The sequence below is a fragment of the Oncorhynchus clarkii genome, chromosome 26 (genome assembly GCF_045791955.1).
Source record: "Oncorhynchus clarkii lewisi isolate Uvic-CL-2024 chromosome 26, UVic_Ocla_1.0, whole genome shotgun sequence".
NCBI classification, from domain to species: domain Eukaryota; kingdom Metazoa; phylum Chordata; class Actinopteri; order Salmoniformes; family Salmonidae; genus Oncorhynchus; species Oncorhynchus clarkii.
The window spans coordinates 20,065,425-20,085,636 of record NC_092172.1 but is presented as its reverse complement, the minus strand read 5'-3'; the positions used below and the strand labels follow the sequence as shown (position 1 = coordinate 20,085,636).

Genomic DNA, 20,212 nt, shown 5'->3' with positions numbered 1-20,212 from the left:
GCAACCGTAACTAACGGGGAATGACATTCCTAAATTTGTCCAATAGAAACTCGTTTTGCAACTGTTTGGACTAATGATTGCACATGTCGACTCTCAATTGACAAATCGCACACTGCACACAGTGCTCTAGACATTTATTTAGCATATCAGATAAGTGTCTAAATGTTTTATTACTTAGCAGAAGGACAATCATCAAATCAGTCACACTTTATGGATTGTATGGCTTTAATTGGGCATATGCACAGCAAGATAAAAAAAAATAGGCTACACAATATCAAAAACAATTAATATATAAAATAGAAGAGCAAACCACTACAGAAAATCTGGAATATTAAAATGGCCAAAATATGATACAAAATAAGGAAAAGGCAAAGAAAGCCTCATATACTGTAACCTAATAGCAGACTGACATCACTGGAGTGGAGGGAAACAACATGGACACTCCTAGAACAGCATTTGACACAGTGAAAATTCAGCTCTACAGGTCATTGTGTGCATCTTTGTGTCCAGCAGTCTGCAGTCCTTTGGGGAAGTCTTCTGTCCAGAACTGGGCTCTCTTCTTCTCTGAGACACTGCCCAGCCTGAGGTTGGCCTGGATCAGTAGACACTCTTCTTCTGTGGTGAATGTTGGCCAATCAAACATATTCTCTCCGTTAGGGTTACTACAGGAACAGAGGGAGAGATAGGGACACACCCATTGGCATCATATGAGCGGCTGCACTTATGACTACTTCATTTTACATACAATGCATTCAGAAAGTATTCAGACCGCTTGACTTTTTCCACAATTGTTAAATTACAGCCTCATTCTAAATAGATTTAAGAAAACAAAACCTCAATCTACACACAATACCCCATAATGGCAAAGCGAAAACAGAAGTAGAAATGTTTGCAAATGTATTAAAAATAAATGGAAATACCTTATTTACATAAGTATTCACCTGTGGTAAATTCAATTGATTGGACATGATTTGGAAAGGCACACACCTGTCTATATAAAAGGTCCCACAATTGACAGTGCATGTCAGAGCAAAAACCAAGCCATGAGGTCGAAGGAATTGTCCGCAGAGCTCCGAGACAGGATTGTGTCGAGGCACAGATCTAAGGAAAGGTACCAAAAAGTCTGCAGCATTGAAGGTCCCCAAGAACACAGTGGCCTCCAGCATTCTTAAATGGAAGTTTGCAACCACCAAGACTCTTCCTAGAGCTGGCCGCCCGGCCAAACTGAGCAATCTGGGGAGAAGGGCCTTGGTCGGGGAGGTGACCAAGAACCCGATGGTCACTCTGACAGAACACCAGAGTTCCTCTGTGGATATGGGAGAACCTTCCAGAAGGCCAACCGTCTCTGCAGCACTACCAGTCAGTCTTTTATGGTAGTGGTCAGACAGAAGCCATTCCTCAGTAAAAAGGCACATGACAGCCCGCTTGGAGTTTGCCCAAAAGGCACATAAAAGGATTCAGACCATGAGAAAAAAAGATTCTTTGGTCTGATGAAACCAAGTTTGAACTATTTGGCCTGAATGTCAAGCATCACGTCTGGAGGAAACCTGGCACCATCCTTACGGTGAAGCATGTTGGTGGCAGCATCATGCTGTGGGGATGTTCTTCAGCGGCAGGAACTGGGAGACTAGTCAGGATCGAGGGAAAGACAAATGGAGCAAAGTGCTGAGAGATCCTTGATGAAAACCTGCTCCAGAGCACTCAGGACCTCAGACTGGGGTGAAGGGTCACCTTGCAACAGGACAACAACCCGAAGCACACAGCCAAGACAACGCAGGAGTCGCTTTGGGACAAGTCTCTGAATGATCTTGAGTGGCCGAGCCAGAGGCCGGACTTGACCCGATCGGTCATCTCTGGAAAGAAATTAAAATAGCTGTGCAGCGATGCTCCCCCTCAAACCTACAGAGCTTAAGAGGATCTGCAGAGAAGGATGGTAGAAACTACAGGTGGGCCAAGCTTGTAGCGTCATACCCAAGAAGACTCAAGGCTGTAATAGCTGCCAAACATGCTTCAACAAAGTACTGAGTAAAGGGTCTGAATACTTATGTAAATGTAATAATCTCTTTTTTATATACATTTGCAAAAATATCTAAAAAACAGTTTTTGCTTTGTCATTATGGGGTATTGTGTGTAGATTGATGAGGGGGAAAAAAATATGTAATACATTTTAGAATAAGGCTGTAACGTAACAAAATGTGTAAAAAGTCAAGGGGTCTGAAAACTTTCCGAATGCACTGTATGTATAGTACTACTATGACCCAATGCAATTGGTGGTTGATCTACTATAATGTACTATATTGAGTAACCACTAAGTAGATATGAAAAGCATACTAGGAAAATAGTAGCAAATATTTTTTTGCATACAGTAGGGAGTCAAACTGTTCTTTGTCTAGTATGAACTATCTCCTGTATCTTATTTCGAAATCAATTTACTCAGAAAAAAACTCAGAACTTTTGGCGGTATGAACTTGACTACATCATGACAGAAATCTGGTTCTTGTTACATGTCATATCTGTGCTGAAGCTTCTCCAACTGAATGCACAGAGAGAGAGAGAACAAGAAAGGGATCTCTCACCCTGTTCTGGCAAAGTTAGTCCAGTATTTCATCATGGTCCTGCTAAGCTGTCGTTCCTCATCTGTCGTGTTATCTATGAGTGGAAAACTTTTTTAGTTTGTCGTTTCCAAGAAAAGCTGCAGAGATACAGTACAGGCTCAACAGAATGAGTTTGTCCAAAATTTAATCTCCCTAAGTCTTTTGTCACGTAACAGTATTAACATCTGATTATGTTAACTTGTTACTCATGTTATTGTTATGGACAGTTCCTCCAGAATTTGATATAAAAACAAGATTTTCAAGTATATTTAGCCTGCAATTTCTCCAGAATAAAAATAAATAAAATTGTACCTAACATCACTATGTCATCTGTCCAAAAGGGGGCGCCAAACACAAAGCCAACCTCATCAAAGTGGTCTGCTTTCACAAAGCCTGGCCTGCTGGACGTGAACATGGAGGGGCGCTGCTGGAACTCGTAGTAGTAGATCAAGCAACCAGCATCTTGTATAGACAGACAGATACATTACACACAACTGTGAATACCAACACAACATGTCTATCACCTACAAAATGTCTCAATCATTTAGATATTAAACTGTCTTAAAATAATTTATTCATAATAATGATTAAATAATGTCTTCCAGGAGGTTTCTAAAGAAAAATCAGGCATCAGATTGGTATAGTTCCCAGTGTATTCTTCACCTCTACACCTTCTGGCTTCCTCAATCCCAGGGACCACAATCAGTAGATCTCCCATAAGCTCCAAGAAGGCATCTCTGATCCCCACGGGGTCCTTCATGTCACCAAAGTACTCCCCTACGATGATCCCCAGGGCAGAGTCTGGCATACGCTACCAGGGAGATACAGGGTTTAAAATACAGCTCATGGACCAGACTGCTAGATGCATTATTATAAAGCTGCCACCAGGGTTGGGGAGAAACTGATTATAAAAAAAAAACAGTATTAAGTGTCAGAAGTGGATTTTTAATATAATATACCATGTATGTATGTAAATATAGTGTATATACAGTACCAGTCAAACGTTTGGACCCATCTACTCATTCAAGGGTGTTTATTTCTACTATTTTCTACATTGTAGGATAATAGTGGACATCAAAACTATGGAATAACACATGTGGAATCATGTAGTAACCAACAAAGTGTTAAACAAATCAAAATATATTTTATATTCTTCTAAGTAGCCACCCCTTTGCCTTGATGACAGCTTTGCACACTTTTGGCATTTTCTCAACCAGCTTCATGAGGAATGCTTTTCCAACAGTCTTGAAGGAGTTCCCACATATGCTGAGCACTTGTTGGCTGTTTTTCCTTCACTCCGCGGTCCAACTCATCCCAAACTCAATTGGGTTGAGGTCGGGTGATTGTGGAGGCCAGGTCATCTGATGCAGCACTCCATGACTCTCTTTCCTGGTCAAATAACCCTTACACAGCCTGGAGGTGTGTTTTGGGTCATATTCCTATTGAAAAACAAAATGATAGTCCCACTAAGCACAAACCAGATGGGATGGTGTATCGCTGCAGAATGCTGTGGTAGCCATGCTGGTTATGTGTACCTTGAATTCTAAATAAATCACAGACAATGTCACCAGCAAAGCACCCCCACACCATCACACATCCTCCTCCATGCTTCACGGTGGGAACCACACATGTGGAGATCATCCGTTCACCTACTCTGCGCCTCACAAAGACACGGCAGTTGGAATAAAAAAATGCACATTTGGACTCATCAGACCAAAGAACAGATTTCCACCAGTCTAATGTCCATTGCTTGTGTTTCTTGGCCAAAGCAAGTCTTCTTATTACTGGTGCCCTTTAGTAGTGGTTTCTTTGCAGAAATTATACCATGAAGGCCTGATTCACGCAGTCTCCTCTGAACAGGGGTGGCAGGTAGCCTAGTGGTTAGAGCGTTGGACTAGTAACCAAAAGGCTGCAAGATCAAATCCCTGAGCTGACGAGGTACAAATATGTCATTCTGCCTAGGCCATCATTGAAAATAAGAATTTGTTTGCCTAGTAAAATAAAAAACAGTTGATGTTGATGTGTCTGTTACTTGAACTCTACAGCAGGGGTAACTCTGGGTCTTCCTTTCCTGTGGCGGTCCTCATGAGATCCAGTTTCATAATAATTCTTAAATGTTTTTTGCGACTGCACTCGAAGAAATGTTCAAAGTTCTTGAAATGTTCCGGATTCATGTTTTAAAGTAATAATGGACTGCTGTTCTTGCCATGACATGCATTCCTGGTGACTACCTCATGAAGCTGGTTGAGAGAATGCCACGAGTGTGCAAAGCTGTCATCAAGGCAAAGGGTGGCTACTTTGAAGAATCTCAAATATAACATATATTTTGACTACTACAACACTTTTTTGACTACTACATAATATGTGTGTTATTTCATAGTTTTCATCTCTTCCCTATTATTCAATGTTGAAAATAGTACAAATAAAGAAAAACCCTTGAATGGGTATGTGTGTCCAAACTTTTGACTGATACGGTATATTTCTCAGAGCGTACAGACTTGTTTTGTCGATCATTTAGAATACTCCATTTTCCATTTTCAAGCAGCTGCAAAACTTGTTTTCGTCTTAAATCGACAAATCCCAGTCTTTAGCCTGCATATTATCAGATAAACGTTGTTCATATTTTGCATAAAGCCTACCCACCGTTCTATATTAACCAATCAAGTAGAAGCCTTGTGTGACAATCAAAGGAGGAACTCTAGGATCTCCTCTTAAATCTACAAGTTGATAATACTCTGTTATTATCATCCCAGTGTGTATTTTCCTGCGTACATCATGAAGTTAAAGTGAAATTCTGATTCTTCTTTCACCAGCAAAAATATATACTTTTTAAAAGCTAGATGATTACTTTGTTGAATACTTTTAAATTCAGAAAGGATGTTTGCGAAAAAAATACATTATGACATCTTTCTGATTTCTCAATGAAATTCAATTCAGCATTGCAAAAAGGAGCACGTTTAAGTTTGTTCCACCCGAGCAAGTCTGACCACAAGTCAGAGACCACTATGACACACCAAATGCATTTGATGGATTCTTCTCGTCTTCTTCTAATGCCTCTTAAGGAGAAAGTAATCAAAAAGCAACTGAAAGTAATCCGATTACATTACTGAGTTTGTGCAATCCAAAAGTTACGTTACTGATTAGTTTTGGACAGGAACTTAGTAACTAAAAAAATTACATTTAGAAAGTAACCTACCCAACCCTGGCTGCCCCCATACTTCACTAACCAGTTCCTGAAGCATAAACGCCAGGATCATCATCATGTTTTCACGGGTCATTCCAAGATCCCATCCAGGAAAAAGGAAAAACTGGTGGAACACACAAGATCTTACAAAAACAAAAAATGATAAAAGTGCATTTACCTGTAAAATATATGACAGACAGTTTTCATATCTTCATGCAAGGACATACATACATGTGGGAGCATCCATCCATACTCATGGTTGTTGACCCCTATGATCCTGGGGAAACCCAGGAAGCTCTTGGTCTGCAGGACTTCCTCCAGGTTGGTAGGGATGACTGTCCCATCCCTGTGCACAGACAGAACCATATCCCCCTGTGGAGAGAGAAGATGGGCCCCAGCCAGAATGGAAGTCAAACAACAGCAATGTTGTTGCATTCAACAGCGGTATATAGTATATGTTAGCTAAAGCAGAAACAGCCTGGCATTCAGATACATACACCCCACATACTGTAGGGGGAGTGTGAGGCTCAGAACAAACCTACCATTGCAGGTGTAGCCGCCTCTATGTCTTGTGGGCTGAGGGTGCTGAGGCAGGTCATGAGCTCTGCAGAGTCATCACTGGGACATCCTGCTCTCTGTGCCACCAGCTGGAGGAAGGAGAGATTGAAACCAGAGCATTTGAATGACGGTAATTACAACACGTTACATTGTACCAGAATAATAACGACAGTTTAAAGACCACTGAAGGTTTTATTGCATATGAACCAATGTATGGGATCCTTAAGACTTGCGGTTACGATCAGCACAGTGAAACAGCAGATCACCTGTGCAGTAGGTTTGGGGTCATCCTGGATGAACAGAGAAATGAGGGGTACTCCACTCTGACTGATGGCCTTGTGGAACAGTCCTGATGACAGAGGGGACATCATCTGGACAGACAGAACCATGGATCAGTGCCCAAAGTAAGCCTACATACAGACAGCCAGTGCATCTTTCTGTATCAGCAAGTATCTGTTTTCCTAGATCTACAATACACACATGTAAAAAGATGGCAACACCCCCAGCAGACTCTCCAAAAATGGTGACAGATCCTGGGTCTCCCCCAAAACTGCTGATGGTCTCCTGAACCCAGCGCAGGGCACACACCTGGTCCAGAAAACCCACGTTCCCGGGGTACTGGCCATCCCCTGTGCTGGACAGTCACATAGACATTAGATCCGATATGCCAGGGTTGTGTTCAGTAGACAACAAACAGTAGAAGATGTTACTGACCTGAATTTGTGCATAGATCATATTGACCAAAATCAGTACCAATAAAAGTGTACCTGAGGAACCCTGGGATACCCAGACGATATTGAATGATGACCACCACAACATCCCCGAAGGCAGCCAATGAGGAGCCATCATAGAGTGAAGCCCCTCCCATGAGAAAGCCTCCACCATGGATCCAAATCATCACCTACAAACACTTTTTTTTTTAGACTAGACCACCAAACAAAATACATCTAACTCAGAGTAGACAAGCATATGAGTACATTCTCATGTCTCTCCTCACTGGTAGTTTCCTTGGGTCCCCAGGTTTGACTGGTGTGTAGATGTTCAGGTAAAGGCAGTCCTCTGAGGTGGTTAGGACAGGGAACCGACCTCCGTACAGGTCCACCATTTGTCTAGTGTGGTTCATGTTCTGCAGACATCTGTGTGTTAGGACAAGAAAGGTGATATTTTCTTATACTAAGAATAAAAATGGCAGAATATTAATGTTCATCAGAATAAACATGATTCAGAGTTCCTCATAAAACAGTATAGGCTGTTTGTCTCCCTGCCTGTCTCTCTGAGACATTACTGCTTAAACTCATACAGAGGGGGGTAAGCCTTGGCATCTCTTAGTCCCTGCCACACCCGGGGAGGCCGGGGGGCCTGGAACCTCAGGGGCCCGACAGGGGGCTCAGCGAAGGGGATCCCCAGGTAGGCAGCCACCTTCCTCTGGCTCTCTCTCACTCTGACCAGTCTGCCCTCCAGCTGACCATAACTAGTATGAAGCTGGAAGAGGCTCTCTCTGTCGCCTGGAAAATATTTAAAAGTTCTAGAAAAGGCATTGTAGTAGTCTGTCAAAGGACGCATTCATTGGGAAAGGAGCGATTTACAACCATACCAAACTATAAAAAGTATATATAGATTCTTGTTTACAGCTAATCAATGTATTTCAAAGTTGCTAAATAGTGAATTAAACAGGACAAACTCAGCAAAAAAATAAACTTCCTCCCACTGTCAACTGCGTATATTTTCAGCAAACTTAACATGTGTAAATATTTGTATTAACATAACAAGATTCAACAACTGAAACATAAACTGAACAAGTTCCACAGACATGTGACTAACAGAAATTGAAAAATGTGTCCCTGAACAAAGGGAGGGTCAAAATCAAAAGTAACAGTCAGTATCCGGTGTGGCCACCAGCTGCATTAAGTACTGCAGTGCATCTCCTCCTCATGGACTGCACCAGATTTGCCAGTTCTTGCTGTGAGATATTACCCCACTCTTCCACCAAGGCACCTGCAAGTTCCCAGACATTTCTGGGGGGGTGGGGTGGACATGGCAGAGATCCGGGCTCTTCGCTGGCCATGGCAGAACACTGGCATTCCTGTCTTGCAGGAAATAACACACAGAACGAGCAGTATGGCTTGTGGCATTGTCATGCTGGAGGGTCATGTCAGGATGAGCCTGCAGGAAAGGAACCACATGAGGGAGGAGGATGTCTTCCCTGTAACACACAGCATTGAGATTGCCTACAATGACAAGCTCAGTCCATGATGCTGTGACACACCACCCCAGACCATGACGGACCCTCCACCTCCAAATCGATCCCGCTCCAGAGTACAGGCCTCGGTGTAACGCTCATTCCTTTGACGATAAAAGTGAATCCAACCATCACCCCTGGTGAGACAAAATTGCGACTCGTCAGTGAAGAGCACTTTTTGCCAGTCCTGTCTGCTCCAGCAACGGCGGGTTTGTGCCCATAGGCGACGTTGTTGCTGGTGATGTCTGGGGAGGACCTGCCTTACAACAGGCCTACAAGCCCTCAGTCCAGCCTCTCTCAGCCTATTGTGGACAGTCTGAGCACTGATGGAGGGATTGTGTGTTCCTGGTGTAACTGGGGCAGTTGTTGTTGCCATCCTGTATCTGTCCCGCAGGTGTGATGTTCGGATGTACTGATTCTATGCAGGTGTTACACGTGGTCTGCCACTGCGAGGGCGATCAGCTGTCCGTCCTGTCTCCCTGTAGCGCTGTCTTAAGCGTCTCACAGTACGTACATTGCAATTTATTGCCTTGGCCACATCTGCAGTTTTCATGCCTCCTTGCAGCATGCCTAAGGCACGTTCACGCAGATGAGCAGGGACCCTGGACATCTTTCTTTTGGTGTTTTTCAGAGTCAGTAGAAAGGCCTCTTTAGTGTCCTAAGTTTCCATAACTGTGATCTTAATTGCCTACCGTCTAAGCTGTTAGTGTCGTAACGACCGTTCCACAGGTGCATGTTCATAAATGTTTTATGGTTCATTGAACAAGCATGGGAAACAGTGTTTAAACCCTTTACAATGAAGATCTGTGAAGTTATTTGGATTTTTATGAATGATCTTTGAAAGACAGGGTTCTGAAAAAGGGACGTTTATTTTTTTGCTGAGTTTACAAACTTACCTTCGACTGTATGGAAACTCACAAACAGGCTCAGACTTATCCATGCGAGCAGGACTCTCCTGCCCTGACACATCATAGTGGTGACAGATAGATTATCCATTCATGTCTGTAGAACATCAAACCACATGAAGATCTATTTCAGCAGTTGCCGATTTACATAATCTTTATACATTAATGCACATTACATCCATATCCAGTGAGCAACCAAATATCAATACATTAGAGAGAAAAGTATGCCCTCCAGCTAAAGGAATATGAACCGTATGGAGCCCCAATTCAGTTAAATGCCTTCAGTAAATATGTGGAAGACTGAGGATTGAGCTGCTCTTCATATTACAGGCTGCATTGGAAACTCCAATGCAACCTGTTATGGATTTTCTAAAAAGCCAGCCGAGTTGATTCAGTCCTGATTGAATGTCAAACAGCAGTTTGAAAAGGGGGAGTCCTCTGAAAGAACATCCTGGTTTGTTTTAATCTTCTATAGCTGCATGGACATGCAATATGAAATTAGATGTCATGCTACTAACTCCACTTGTTTATCTTGGGTCTACATTTCTGCCAAGTTCAGAGTGTGCAGAACACCAACAACGACATGATATCAGGTAATTAACTATGAGTAAATTACCTACAGCTTGGCTCAGGACAGGAGTAGACTAGACCTTGAGCTAACCTGGATAGAGATTACATTGGACTAACAGCATTGGCCATACACTAAACTAAAATGCTGAAGTTACAGCAGGCTGTGACATCAAAAGTCCCTGGTGTCACGTATGCTCCCTCTCCGACGCTCTAGGTCACCAGGCTGCTCATTATTACACGCACCTATCACCATCATACACCGAACCCAAACTGTCTGTGCCCCCCCCCAAACACACCAAACGCGATACGCAGGTTAACATATCAAAACAAACTGAACCAATTACATTAATTTGGAGACAGGTCGAAAAGCATTAAACTTTTATGGCAATTTAGCTAGCTAGTTTGCCCTTGCTAGCTAATTTCTCCCATTTAGCTTGCTTGCTGTTGCTAGCTAATTTGTCCTATTTAGCTAGCTTGCTGTTGCTAGCTAATTTGTCCTGGGATATAAACATTGAGTTGTTATTTTATCTGAAATGCACAAGGTCCTCTACTCCGACAATTAATCCACACATAAAACGGCCAACTGAATCATTTCTAGTAATCTCTCCTCCTTCCAGGCTTTTTCTTCTTTGAACTTATTTCACATCTAAACTTTCATAGTATTACCACGATAACCGACAGCTCAGTTTCAGTTTGTCTTTCAATCACCCACGTGGGTATAACCAATGAGGAGGAGATGGCACGTGGGTACCTGCTTCTATAAACCAATGAGGAGATGGGAGAGGCAGGACTTGCAGCGCAATCTGCGTCACAAATAAAACTGACTTCTATTTTACAGGCTGACTACACTGTTCGCAAGCGATGCAAAATAAATGTAGAAATCTATATTATTAAATTATTGCACCCACACTGCCCACGCGCGCCAACAAGCGTCTGCGTTGCCAAGGGCTAACACGGAACCCAAACCGGCTGCGAGCGTGCTCCATCGTGCATAAATGCATTTTGTCCCCCCCACACCAAACGTGATCACGACACGCAGGTTAAAATATCAAAACAAACTGAACCAATTACATTCATTTGGGGACAGGTCAAAAACCATTAAACCTTTATGGCAATTTAGCTAGCTAGCTTGCACTTTCTAGCTAATTTCTCCTATTTTAGCTAGCTTGCGGTTGCTAGCTAGTTTGTCCTTGGATATAAACATTGAGTTGTTATTTTACCTGAAATGCACATGGTCCTCTACTCCAACAATTCATCCATAAAACGGTCAACCGAATCATTTCTAATCATCTCTCTTCTTTCCGGGCTTTTTCTTCTCTTGACTTTATATTGCGATTGGCAACTTTCAGAAATTAGGTGCATTACCACCACTGACCTCATTGGTCTTTCCGTCACCCATGTGGGTATAACCAATGAGGAGATGGCATGTGGGTGCTTGCTTCTATAAACCATTGAGGAGATGGGAGAGGCAGGACTTGCAGAGCGATCTGTGTCACAAATAGAACTTCTATTTTAGCCCTTGGCAAGCAGACGCTCGTTGGCGTGAGGCCAGCAAATAATTAAATAATAATAATAATACATTTATTTTGCAATGCTCGTGCACACGACAGCGAGCTGTGTAGTCAGCCTGTAATACACCTAATTTATGAAAGTTGCCAAAAATGCTTTTCGACCTGTCCTCAAATTAATGTAATTGGTTCAAAGTTTGTTTTTATATTTTAACCTGCGTGTCGTGCTCGCGTTTGGTGTGGGGGGACAAAATACATTTATACACGATGGCGCACGCGCGCAGCCGGTTTGGGTTCCGTGTAAAGACTCATCTGGACTTTATTACCTCCCTTATATCTGTCACTCCCTTTCGTTACTTTCCCATGCGTTAATGTTTCACGTTTGCACTCTACTCGTGTTTCTTGTTTTGTTCTACGTTCATTTATTTATTAAATACACTCCCTGAACTTGCTTCCCGACTCTCAGCGTACACATTACACCTGGTTTTAATGTGATGTGGAATAAGCAATGCATCAAATACATTATGGAATTATAGTAAACTAGTTGAATGCAATCCACCAACATAAAATACAGTGTATAGGCTAGGCTATAAGTGTTATGTTTGTTCCTTATATAATGACAAACCGTAGGTTTAACTACTTTTAATGAACATATACTTCAGCTAGAAAACTCCATGTTTAGCCATGCAAGGCATTATTTAACCATCCGCCTAGCCTGCTGGGTAACGTAGTCTAAATGTTATTAACACGTAACAACACATTAAGTATTATAAGTCAATTTACATGTTCAACTATCATGCATTACAGTAAAAGCAGGACGAGAGGCAGCTACTTAAAATAATTTGCAAAATAAGTATCTTGGCTCACCAGTGAAAGCTGCTCTCCAGTTGATAACTCGGTGCAATATCAGGGATTGACATTAAAGTCCGCTGTTTAGAAATGCCATAACCTGACAATCTTTCAATACGAAGGAACCAGAAATCAGTTTTAGTGTACTGGAATTTTGTGCAGTTTGGTTTTTTTTAAACGCCCAATGAGGCAACGGGGCAGGATCAATTTGATCAAAAATCCCCGACTGGCACCTAGCGATAGTCAAGTGTGTCCACTAGAGTTCATGCACCCAGATGCGGTTACCATGGAGGTAGGAAAGCTTGAGGAAGTTGTGCTGAGTGCCGACACAGCCATAAAAGACAGAGGCAGCCTCAGTCTCGGGCTAGCAGGCTCGTGTAAAATGGATGTCTCTATTCCATTTAAGGAAATCAAGCTACACAACGAAAAACACCACGAAACTTCTACCCCCAAGCCATGAGACTGCTAAATGGTTAACCAGATAGCTACCCGGACTATCTGCATTGACCCTTTTCCCACTAACTCATCACATATGCTGCTGCAACTGCTTGTATTCTGTGCTGTTAATTATATGTACATATCCACCTCACTTACCTCTTAACCCTGCACATATGTTATGTCTTTTTTTATTCAACCTTTATTTTATCAGGGAGTCATACTGCGACCAAGGTCTATTTTACAGAAGAGCCCTGAATTACATAAAATACACTAAATATAAATACAAAAAGCAAGCAGAAAGAAAAACAGTCATAATAACACAGCAATCAGTAAAAAGGTCCTCAATCAGCGTTGATTGAGGACCTTTGGCCTAGAGGCAGCAAAACATCACATTTAAGAACATTTTGAATATTCTTTGCACCTTGTCTGTGGAACAAACTCAAAGCTGATTTATCTAACTCATTAGAGACCAAAGGAATTTCCAGAGTTAGCCATCCTTGAGCTCAGGTGTGGTAACTCATGTGTCTAAAGTTTAGTAATGTCACGTACATTGGGACTTTTTGTAAAAGGGCTTTATAAATTAAAAACATATCAATGTATCAACATATTTGACATCAAAGAGGGCCAACCAACTCAACTTTCTGGTAGAGAATGCAGAGATGAGTACTAAAATTGTCACCAGTAATAAAGCTCTTTGCGCTAGGATAAACTACATCTAGTGGCTTTAATGAAGTGGCAGCTACGTTCATATACAGTGCCTTGCGAAAGTATTCGGCCCCCTTTAACTTTGCGACCTTTTGCCACATTTCAGGCTTCAAACATAAAGATATAAAACTGTATTTTTTTGTGAAGAATCAACAACAAGTGGGACACAATCATGAAGTGGAACGACATTTATTGGATATTTCAAACTTTTTTAACAAATCAAAAACTGAAAAATTGGCCGTGCAAAATTATTCAGCCCCTTTACTTTCAGTGCAGCAAACTCTCTCCAGAAGTTCAGTGAGGATCTCTGAATGATCCAATGTTGACCTAAATGACTAATGATGATAAATACAATCCACCTGTGTGTAATCAAGTCTCCGTATAAATGCACCTGCACTGTGATAGTCTCAGAGGTCCGTTAAAAGCGCAGAGAGCCTCATGAAGAACAAGGAACACACCAGGCAGGTCCGAGATACTGTTGTGAAGAAGTTTAAAGCCGGATTTGAATACAAAAAGATTTCCCAAGCTTTAAACATCCCAAGGAGCACTGTGCAAGCGATAATATTGAAATGGAAGGAGTATCAGACCACTGCAAATCTACCAAGACCTGGCCGTCCCTCTAAACTTTCAGCTCATACAAGGAGAAGACTGATGAGAGATGCAGCCAAGAGGCCCATGATCACTCTGGATGAACTGCAGAGATCTACAGCTGAGGTGGGAGACTCTGTCCATAGGACAACAATCAGTCGTATATTGCACAAATCTAGCCTTTATGGAAGAGTGGCAAGAAGAAAGCCATTTCTTAAAGATATCCATAAAAAGTGTTGTTTAAAGTTTGCCACAAGCCACCTGGGAGACACACCAAACATGTGGAAGAAGGTGCTCTGGTCAGATGAAACCAAAATTGAACTTTTTGGCAACAATGCAAAACGTTATGTTTGGCGTAAAAGCAACACAGCTGAACACACCATCCCCACTGTCAAACATGGTGGTGGCAGCATCATGGTTTGGGCCTGCTTTTCTTCAGCAGGGACAGGGAAGATGGTTAAAATTGATGGGAAGATGGATGGAGCCAAATACAGGACCATTCTGGAAGAAAACCTGATGGAGTCTGCAAAAGACCTGAGACTGGGACGGAGATTTGTCTTCCAACAAGACAATGATCCAAAACATAAAGCAAAATCTACAATGGAATGGTTCAAAAATAAACATATCCAGGTAGAATGGCCAAGTCAAAGTCCAGACCTGAATCCAATCGAGAATCTGTGGAAAGAACTGAAAACTGCTGTTCACAAATGCTCTCCATCCAACCTCACTGAGCTTGAGCTGTTTTGCAAGGAGAAATGGGAAAAAATGTCAGTCTCTCGATGTGCAAAACTGATAGAGACATACCCCAAGCGACTTACAGCTGTAATCGCAGCAAAAGGTGGCGCTACAAAGTATTACCTTAAGGGGGCTGAATCATTTTGCACGCCCAATTTTTCAGTTTTTGATTTGTTAAAAAAGTTTTAAATATCCAATAAATGTCGTTCCACTTCATGATTGTGTCCCACTTGTTGTTGATTCTTCACAAAAAAATAGTTTTATATCTTTATGTTTGAAGCCTGAAATGTGGCAAAAGGTCGCAAAGTTCAAGGGGGCCGAATACTTTCGCAAGGCACTGTAGATGTGGCCATAGTCTAGGACCGATAGGAACGTCGACTGAATCATCTGCTTTCTACTATTTAGAGAGAGGCAGGACCTATTGCTATAGAATAACAACATTTTTATTCTCAGCTTCTTATCGAACTCATAAATATGCTTTTTAATAGACAGCTTTTCATCTATCCAGATATTTGCAAGCACGGACACGATCAATATGGGCACCGTCCAAAGTACATACTGTATGCTTAAATCAGTTATTTTTATGCGCTTGAGAACATCTTATTTAGTTTTACCTGCATTCAATACTATTTTCAGGTCAATAACATTTTTCTGTAATACAATAAAGGCAGACTAGTTCAGATAGAGCCTGGTTAACCGTGGGGGAAAAAGTATACACAAGAGTATCATCGGCATACAAGTGAAGGTAATTATTTTTACTGACATCTCAATATTGTTAATGTAAAGAGTAAAAAGTACAGGTCCAAAAATTGACCCCTGCGGGACACCTTTCGTAATATCCAGGAAACCTGATTTAACACTATCAGTCAACACACACGGAGTTGTATCTGTCAAGTCATTTTTAAAACAAGGTACACGTAGCCTGGTCTAGGCCAATTGAGGAAAGGCCGCCTTCCAAACCTTGGGTATAGAACCAGATATAATCATCAGTGAAAGCTCTACATATACTACATATTCAAAAGTATATGAACACCCCTTCAAATGAGTGGATTTGGCTATTTCAGCCACACCCATTGCTGACAAGTGTGTATTTATATATAAAAAACTTTTTATATATTTTTTAAAAGCACACCGCCATGCAATCTCCATAGACAAACATTTGCAGTAGAATGGCCTTATTGAAGAGCTCAGTGACTTGCAACGTGGAACCATCATAGGATGCCACCTTTCCAACAAGTTAGTTTGTCAAATGTATGCCCTACTAGAGCTGCCCCGGTCAACTGTAAGTGCTGTTGTGAAGTGGAAACGTCTAAGAGCAACAACGGCTCAGCCGCGAAGCGGTAGGCCACACAAGCTCACAGAATGGGACCGCAGAGTGGTGAAGCGCGTAGCGCGTAAAATTTGTCCGTCCTCGGTTGCAACACTCACTACCGTGTTCCAAATTGCCTCTGGAAGCAACGTCAGCACAATAACTGTTCGTCGGGAGCTTCATGAAATGAGTTTCCAGGGCCGAGGAGCCGATGCCAAGCGAAGCCTGGAGTGGTATAAAGCTCGCAGCCATTGGACTCTGGAGCAGTGGAAATGCGTTCTCTGGAGTGATGAATCACGCTTCACCATCTAGCTGTCCGAAGGTCTAATCTGAGTTTGAAAGATGCCAGGAGAACGCTACCTGACCCAATGCATAGTGCCAACTGTAAAGTTTGGTGGAGGAGGAATAATGGTCTGGGGCTGTTTTCCCATGGTTCGGGCTAGGCCCCTTAGTTCCAGTGAAAGGAAATTTTAACTCTACAGCATACAATGACATTCTAGACAATTCTGTGCTTTCAACTTAGTGGAAGGCCCTTTCCTGTTTCAGCGTGACAATAACCCTGTGCACAAAGCGAGGTCCATACAGAAATGGTTTGTCGAGATTGGTTTGGAAGAACTTGAATTCCCTGCACAGAGTTCTGACTTCAAACCCAACGAAGACCTTTGGGATAATTTGTAACGCCGACTGCGAGCCAGGCCTAATCGCCCAACATCAGTGCCGGACCTCCCTAAAGATTTTGTTGCTGAATGGAAGCAAGTCCCCACAGCAATGTTCCAACATCTAGTGGACAGCCTTCCTAGAAGAGTGGAGGCTGTTATAGTAGCAAAGGGGAGGGGGGGGGGGGGCAACTTAATATGTTCGACGAGCAGGTTCCCACGTACTTTTGGTCATGTAGTGTATTTTACTGGTTTGTGACTCACTGACACTGCCCCCAGTTTGAGGAGAATAAAGCAGCCCAAGAGTTAACACACACACAGAAGATTAACATGGGTATGGTTCTGTAAAGGTACAGAAACAGAGAATGAATGTACAGATGGAATGCAATGAATAGAGCAGGATGAATGTATGCATATCAAATCTGGCAGCAACCTTTTTTTTTAAGGTTGCTGCCCCTATCGTCACCAAGCCTCTCTCTCCTTTCTGGGGAGGTTCATATTGCTTGGAAGGCAATCGCGGTTCATACTTTATTTAAAGGGGAGATCAAGGCGATCCTAACTGTTATAGGCCTATTTCTATTTTGCCCTGTTTATCAAAAGTGTTGGAAAAACGTGTCAATAGTCAACCGACTGGCTTTCTTGATGTCTATAGTTAGCTCTCTGGTACACAATCTGGTTTTCGCTCAGGTTATGGATGTGTCACTGCAACCTCAAAAGGTCCTCAATGATGTCCCCATTGCCCTTGATTCTAAGCAATGTTGTGCTGATATTTTTGACTTGGCCAAAGCTTTTGATACGGTAGACCATTCCATTCTTGTGGGCCGGCTAAGGAGTATTGGTGTCTGAGGGGTCTTTGGCCTAATTTGCTAACTACCTCTCTCAAAGAGTGCAGTGTATAAAGTCAGAAATTCTGTCTCAGCCACTGCCTGCCACCAAGGGAGTACCCAAAGACTCAATCCTAGGCCCCACGCTCTTCTCAATTTATATCAACAACATAGCTCAGGCAGTAGGAAGCTCTCTCATCCATTTATATGCAGATGATAGTCTTATACTCAGCTGGCCCCTCCCTGGAGTTTGTGTTAAATGCTCTACAACAAAGCTTTCTTAAGTGTTCAAAAAGCTTTCTCTACCCTTAAGGACAACAAAGTCAAGGTATTGGAGTGGCCATCACAAAGCCCTGACCTCAATCCTATAGAAAATGTAGGCCTCCTTGCTCACGCACACAAACCTGACTCAGTTACACCAACTCTGTCAGGAGGAATTGTGTAATGCTCCGGGTGTCGTGGGTGTGGAGTCAGACGCAGGAAACAGAGAGTGCAATACTGTGCTCTTTTAATGCACCCACGCAACACTGGGTGCTCAAAATCAAATGCCCCAAACACGGGGGACGAAAACAGTACAGCAGAAAATACACGACCAGGAGCAAACACGTTCCTCTACTACCTACACGAAGGCCACAATGATTAATCCCGCACAAAGAAACAGGCGGACCGGCTGTCTAATAAAGCCCAACTAATGACTCACTAACAGGTGCTAACAATAAACATACAATGAGGGGGAGGAAAGACAATCAGTGGCAGCTAATAGGCCGGCGACGCCGAGCGCCACCCGACCGGGAAGGGGAGCCACCCTCGGTCAGACTCGTGACAAATGGGCCAAAATTCACCCAACTTATTGTGGGAAGCTTGTGGAAGGCTAACCGAAAAGTTTGACCCAAGTTAAACAATTTAAAGGAAATGCTACCAAATACTAATTGAGCGTATGTAAACTTCTGACCCACTGGGAATGTGATGAAAGAAATAAAAGCTTAAATAAATCACTCTCCACTTAATTTTAAGAATGTGAAATGTCAATAATAGTAGTGATCCTAACTAACCTAAGGCAGGGAATATTTACTAGGATTAAATGTCAGGAATTGTGAAAAACTGAGTTTAAATGTATTTGGCTGAGGTGTATGTAAACTTCGGACTTCAACTGTACATGGGTAATGTTCTGTAAAGCTACAGAAACAGAGAGACAATGAATATACACATAGAATGCAATGAACAGAGTAGGATGAATGTATGCATATCAAATGGGCTACAAGATTAAATAAAAATGGAACAGAACTGCAATAGCACAATAGGCAAGGACTATCTAATAACCATGTATTACATAGTACAATAACAGCAGAGTTAATATTAACATATTTCGTAATACCATACAAATGGGCTATGCAGTCAGGTAAAACATATGGATTAATGATTCAGAAACAGGGAGGGCAGAGAGCTCCAGCAAAAATTCATCAAGTTTAATCAGCCCCAGTGGATTTTTAAACTTTAATCTTAAGCAAGGCATCAAGCACATCACAGATCGTAAATTGTTGAAATGAAAACAAATAATCACTAGAAGTTGACGGGTTAACCATCGAGGCAGCTAGAAGCTGGCAGAGGGAAGAGCAGTTGATTGACCAGGGTCAATTTATGTAACCAGGTAGGCCAGTTGAGAACAAGTTCTCATTTACAACTGCGACCTTGCCAAGATAAAGCAAAGCAGTACGACACAGAGTTATACATAAACAAACGTACAGTCAATAACACAAGAGAAAGTCTATATACAGTGAGTGTAAATGGCATGAGGTGGTAAGGCAATAAATAGGCCATAGTAGCAAAGTAATTACAATTTAGCAAATGAAAACTGGAGTGATAGATGTGCAGATGACGTGCAAGTAGAAATACTACTGTGCAAAAGAGAAAAAAAAGTAAATAAAAACAATATGGGGATGAGGTAGGTAGATTGGATGGGCTATTTACAGATGGGCTGTGTACAGCTGCTCAGATAGCTGATGCTTAAAGTTAGTGAGGGAGATATAAGTCTCCAACTTCAGCAATTTTGGCAATTCGTTCCAGTCATTGGCAGCAGAGAACTGGAAGGAAAGGTGGCCAAAGGAGGTGTTGGCTTTGGGGGTGACCAGTGAGATATACCTGCTGGAGCGCGTACTACGGGTGGGTGTTATGGTGACCAGTGAGCTGAGATAAGGTGGAGCTTTACCTAAATAATTTAAAGCCCTGTTTCTCAAATAAAAAGCCTACTGAGATAAAATTATTAAAAACGTCACTTATCCTATTCTTCTCGGTTATGATGCCAGTCAGACAGAACTTGCTTAGGCAAGGAAGAAAAGGAATTTGTACGCTTTAGTCCATTTACTGTTTTCCAAAAATGTAGAAAGTTCACAGGAGTCAGGAGCTTAAAAAGTAGCTTGATTTAGCTTTCTTACTTACATGTGTTACGTACGCCTCCTGGAGGAACATCCTGCTACACCTCAACTCCTCGTGGAGTGAAAAGGTATGTGATCGTAGGTGCAGGGAAGGATGACAGGACGAGAAGGAGAAGGA

General features: G+C 42.2%; 1 protein-coding gene across 3 annotated transcripts; it reads right to left on the bottom strand.

Moving 5' to 3' along the window:
* Positions 1–207: 207 nt before the first annotated feature.
* On the bottom strand, positions 208–20,203 carry LOC139384897 (fatty acyl-CoA hydrolase precursor, medium chain-like). Of its 3 annotated transcripts, XM_071129797.1 has the most exons (14): positions 12,426–12,932; positions 9,472–9,577; positions 7,637–7,841; positions 7,334–7,472; positions 7,104–7,237; positions 6,817–6,970; positions 6,603–6,707; positions 6,321–6,425; positions 6,010–6,150; positions 5,822–5,902; positions 3,258–3,405; positions 2,907–3,056; positions 2,577–2,649; positions 208–662 (listed from the first exon to the last, which is right to left on the bottom strand). In XM_071129797.1, the coding sequence occupies exons 2-14, from the start codon at positions 9,569–9,571 to the stop codon at positions 479–481; spliced, it is 1,719 nt and encodes a 572-aa protein (XP_070985898.1). In that variant the 5' UTR covers positions 9,572–9,577; positions 12,426–12,932; the 3' UTR covers positions 208–478. The 3 variants fall into 3 exon arrangements, with proteins under 3 accessions (XP_070985898.1, XP_070985900.1, XP_070985899.1); XM_071129799.1 differs by lacking the exons at positions 7,637–7,841; positions 12,426–12,932 and adding an exon at positions 20,099–20,203; XM_071129798.1 differs by lacking the exon at positions 7,637–7,841 and having other exon boundaries at positions 12,426–12,984.
* Between the last annotated feature and the right edge of the window lie 9 nt (positions 20,204–20,212).

Bases quoted from the DNA above. Each gene is read 5' to 3' on its own strand.
- LOC139384897 (XM_071129797.1), bottom strand. From the start codon at position 9,571: ATGGATAATCTATCTGTCACCACTATGATGTGTCAGGGCAGGAGAGTC. The intron at 5,903-6,009 runs GTATGTATGTCC...GTGTTCCACCAG, and splicing joins ATGGATGGATGCTCCCACAT to TTTTTCCTTTTTCCTGGATG. The intron at 2,650-2,906 runs GTACAATTTTAT...TTCCACTCATAG, and splicing joins AGATGACATAGTGATGTTAG to ATAACACGACAGATGAGGAA.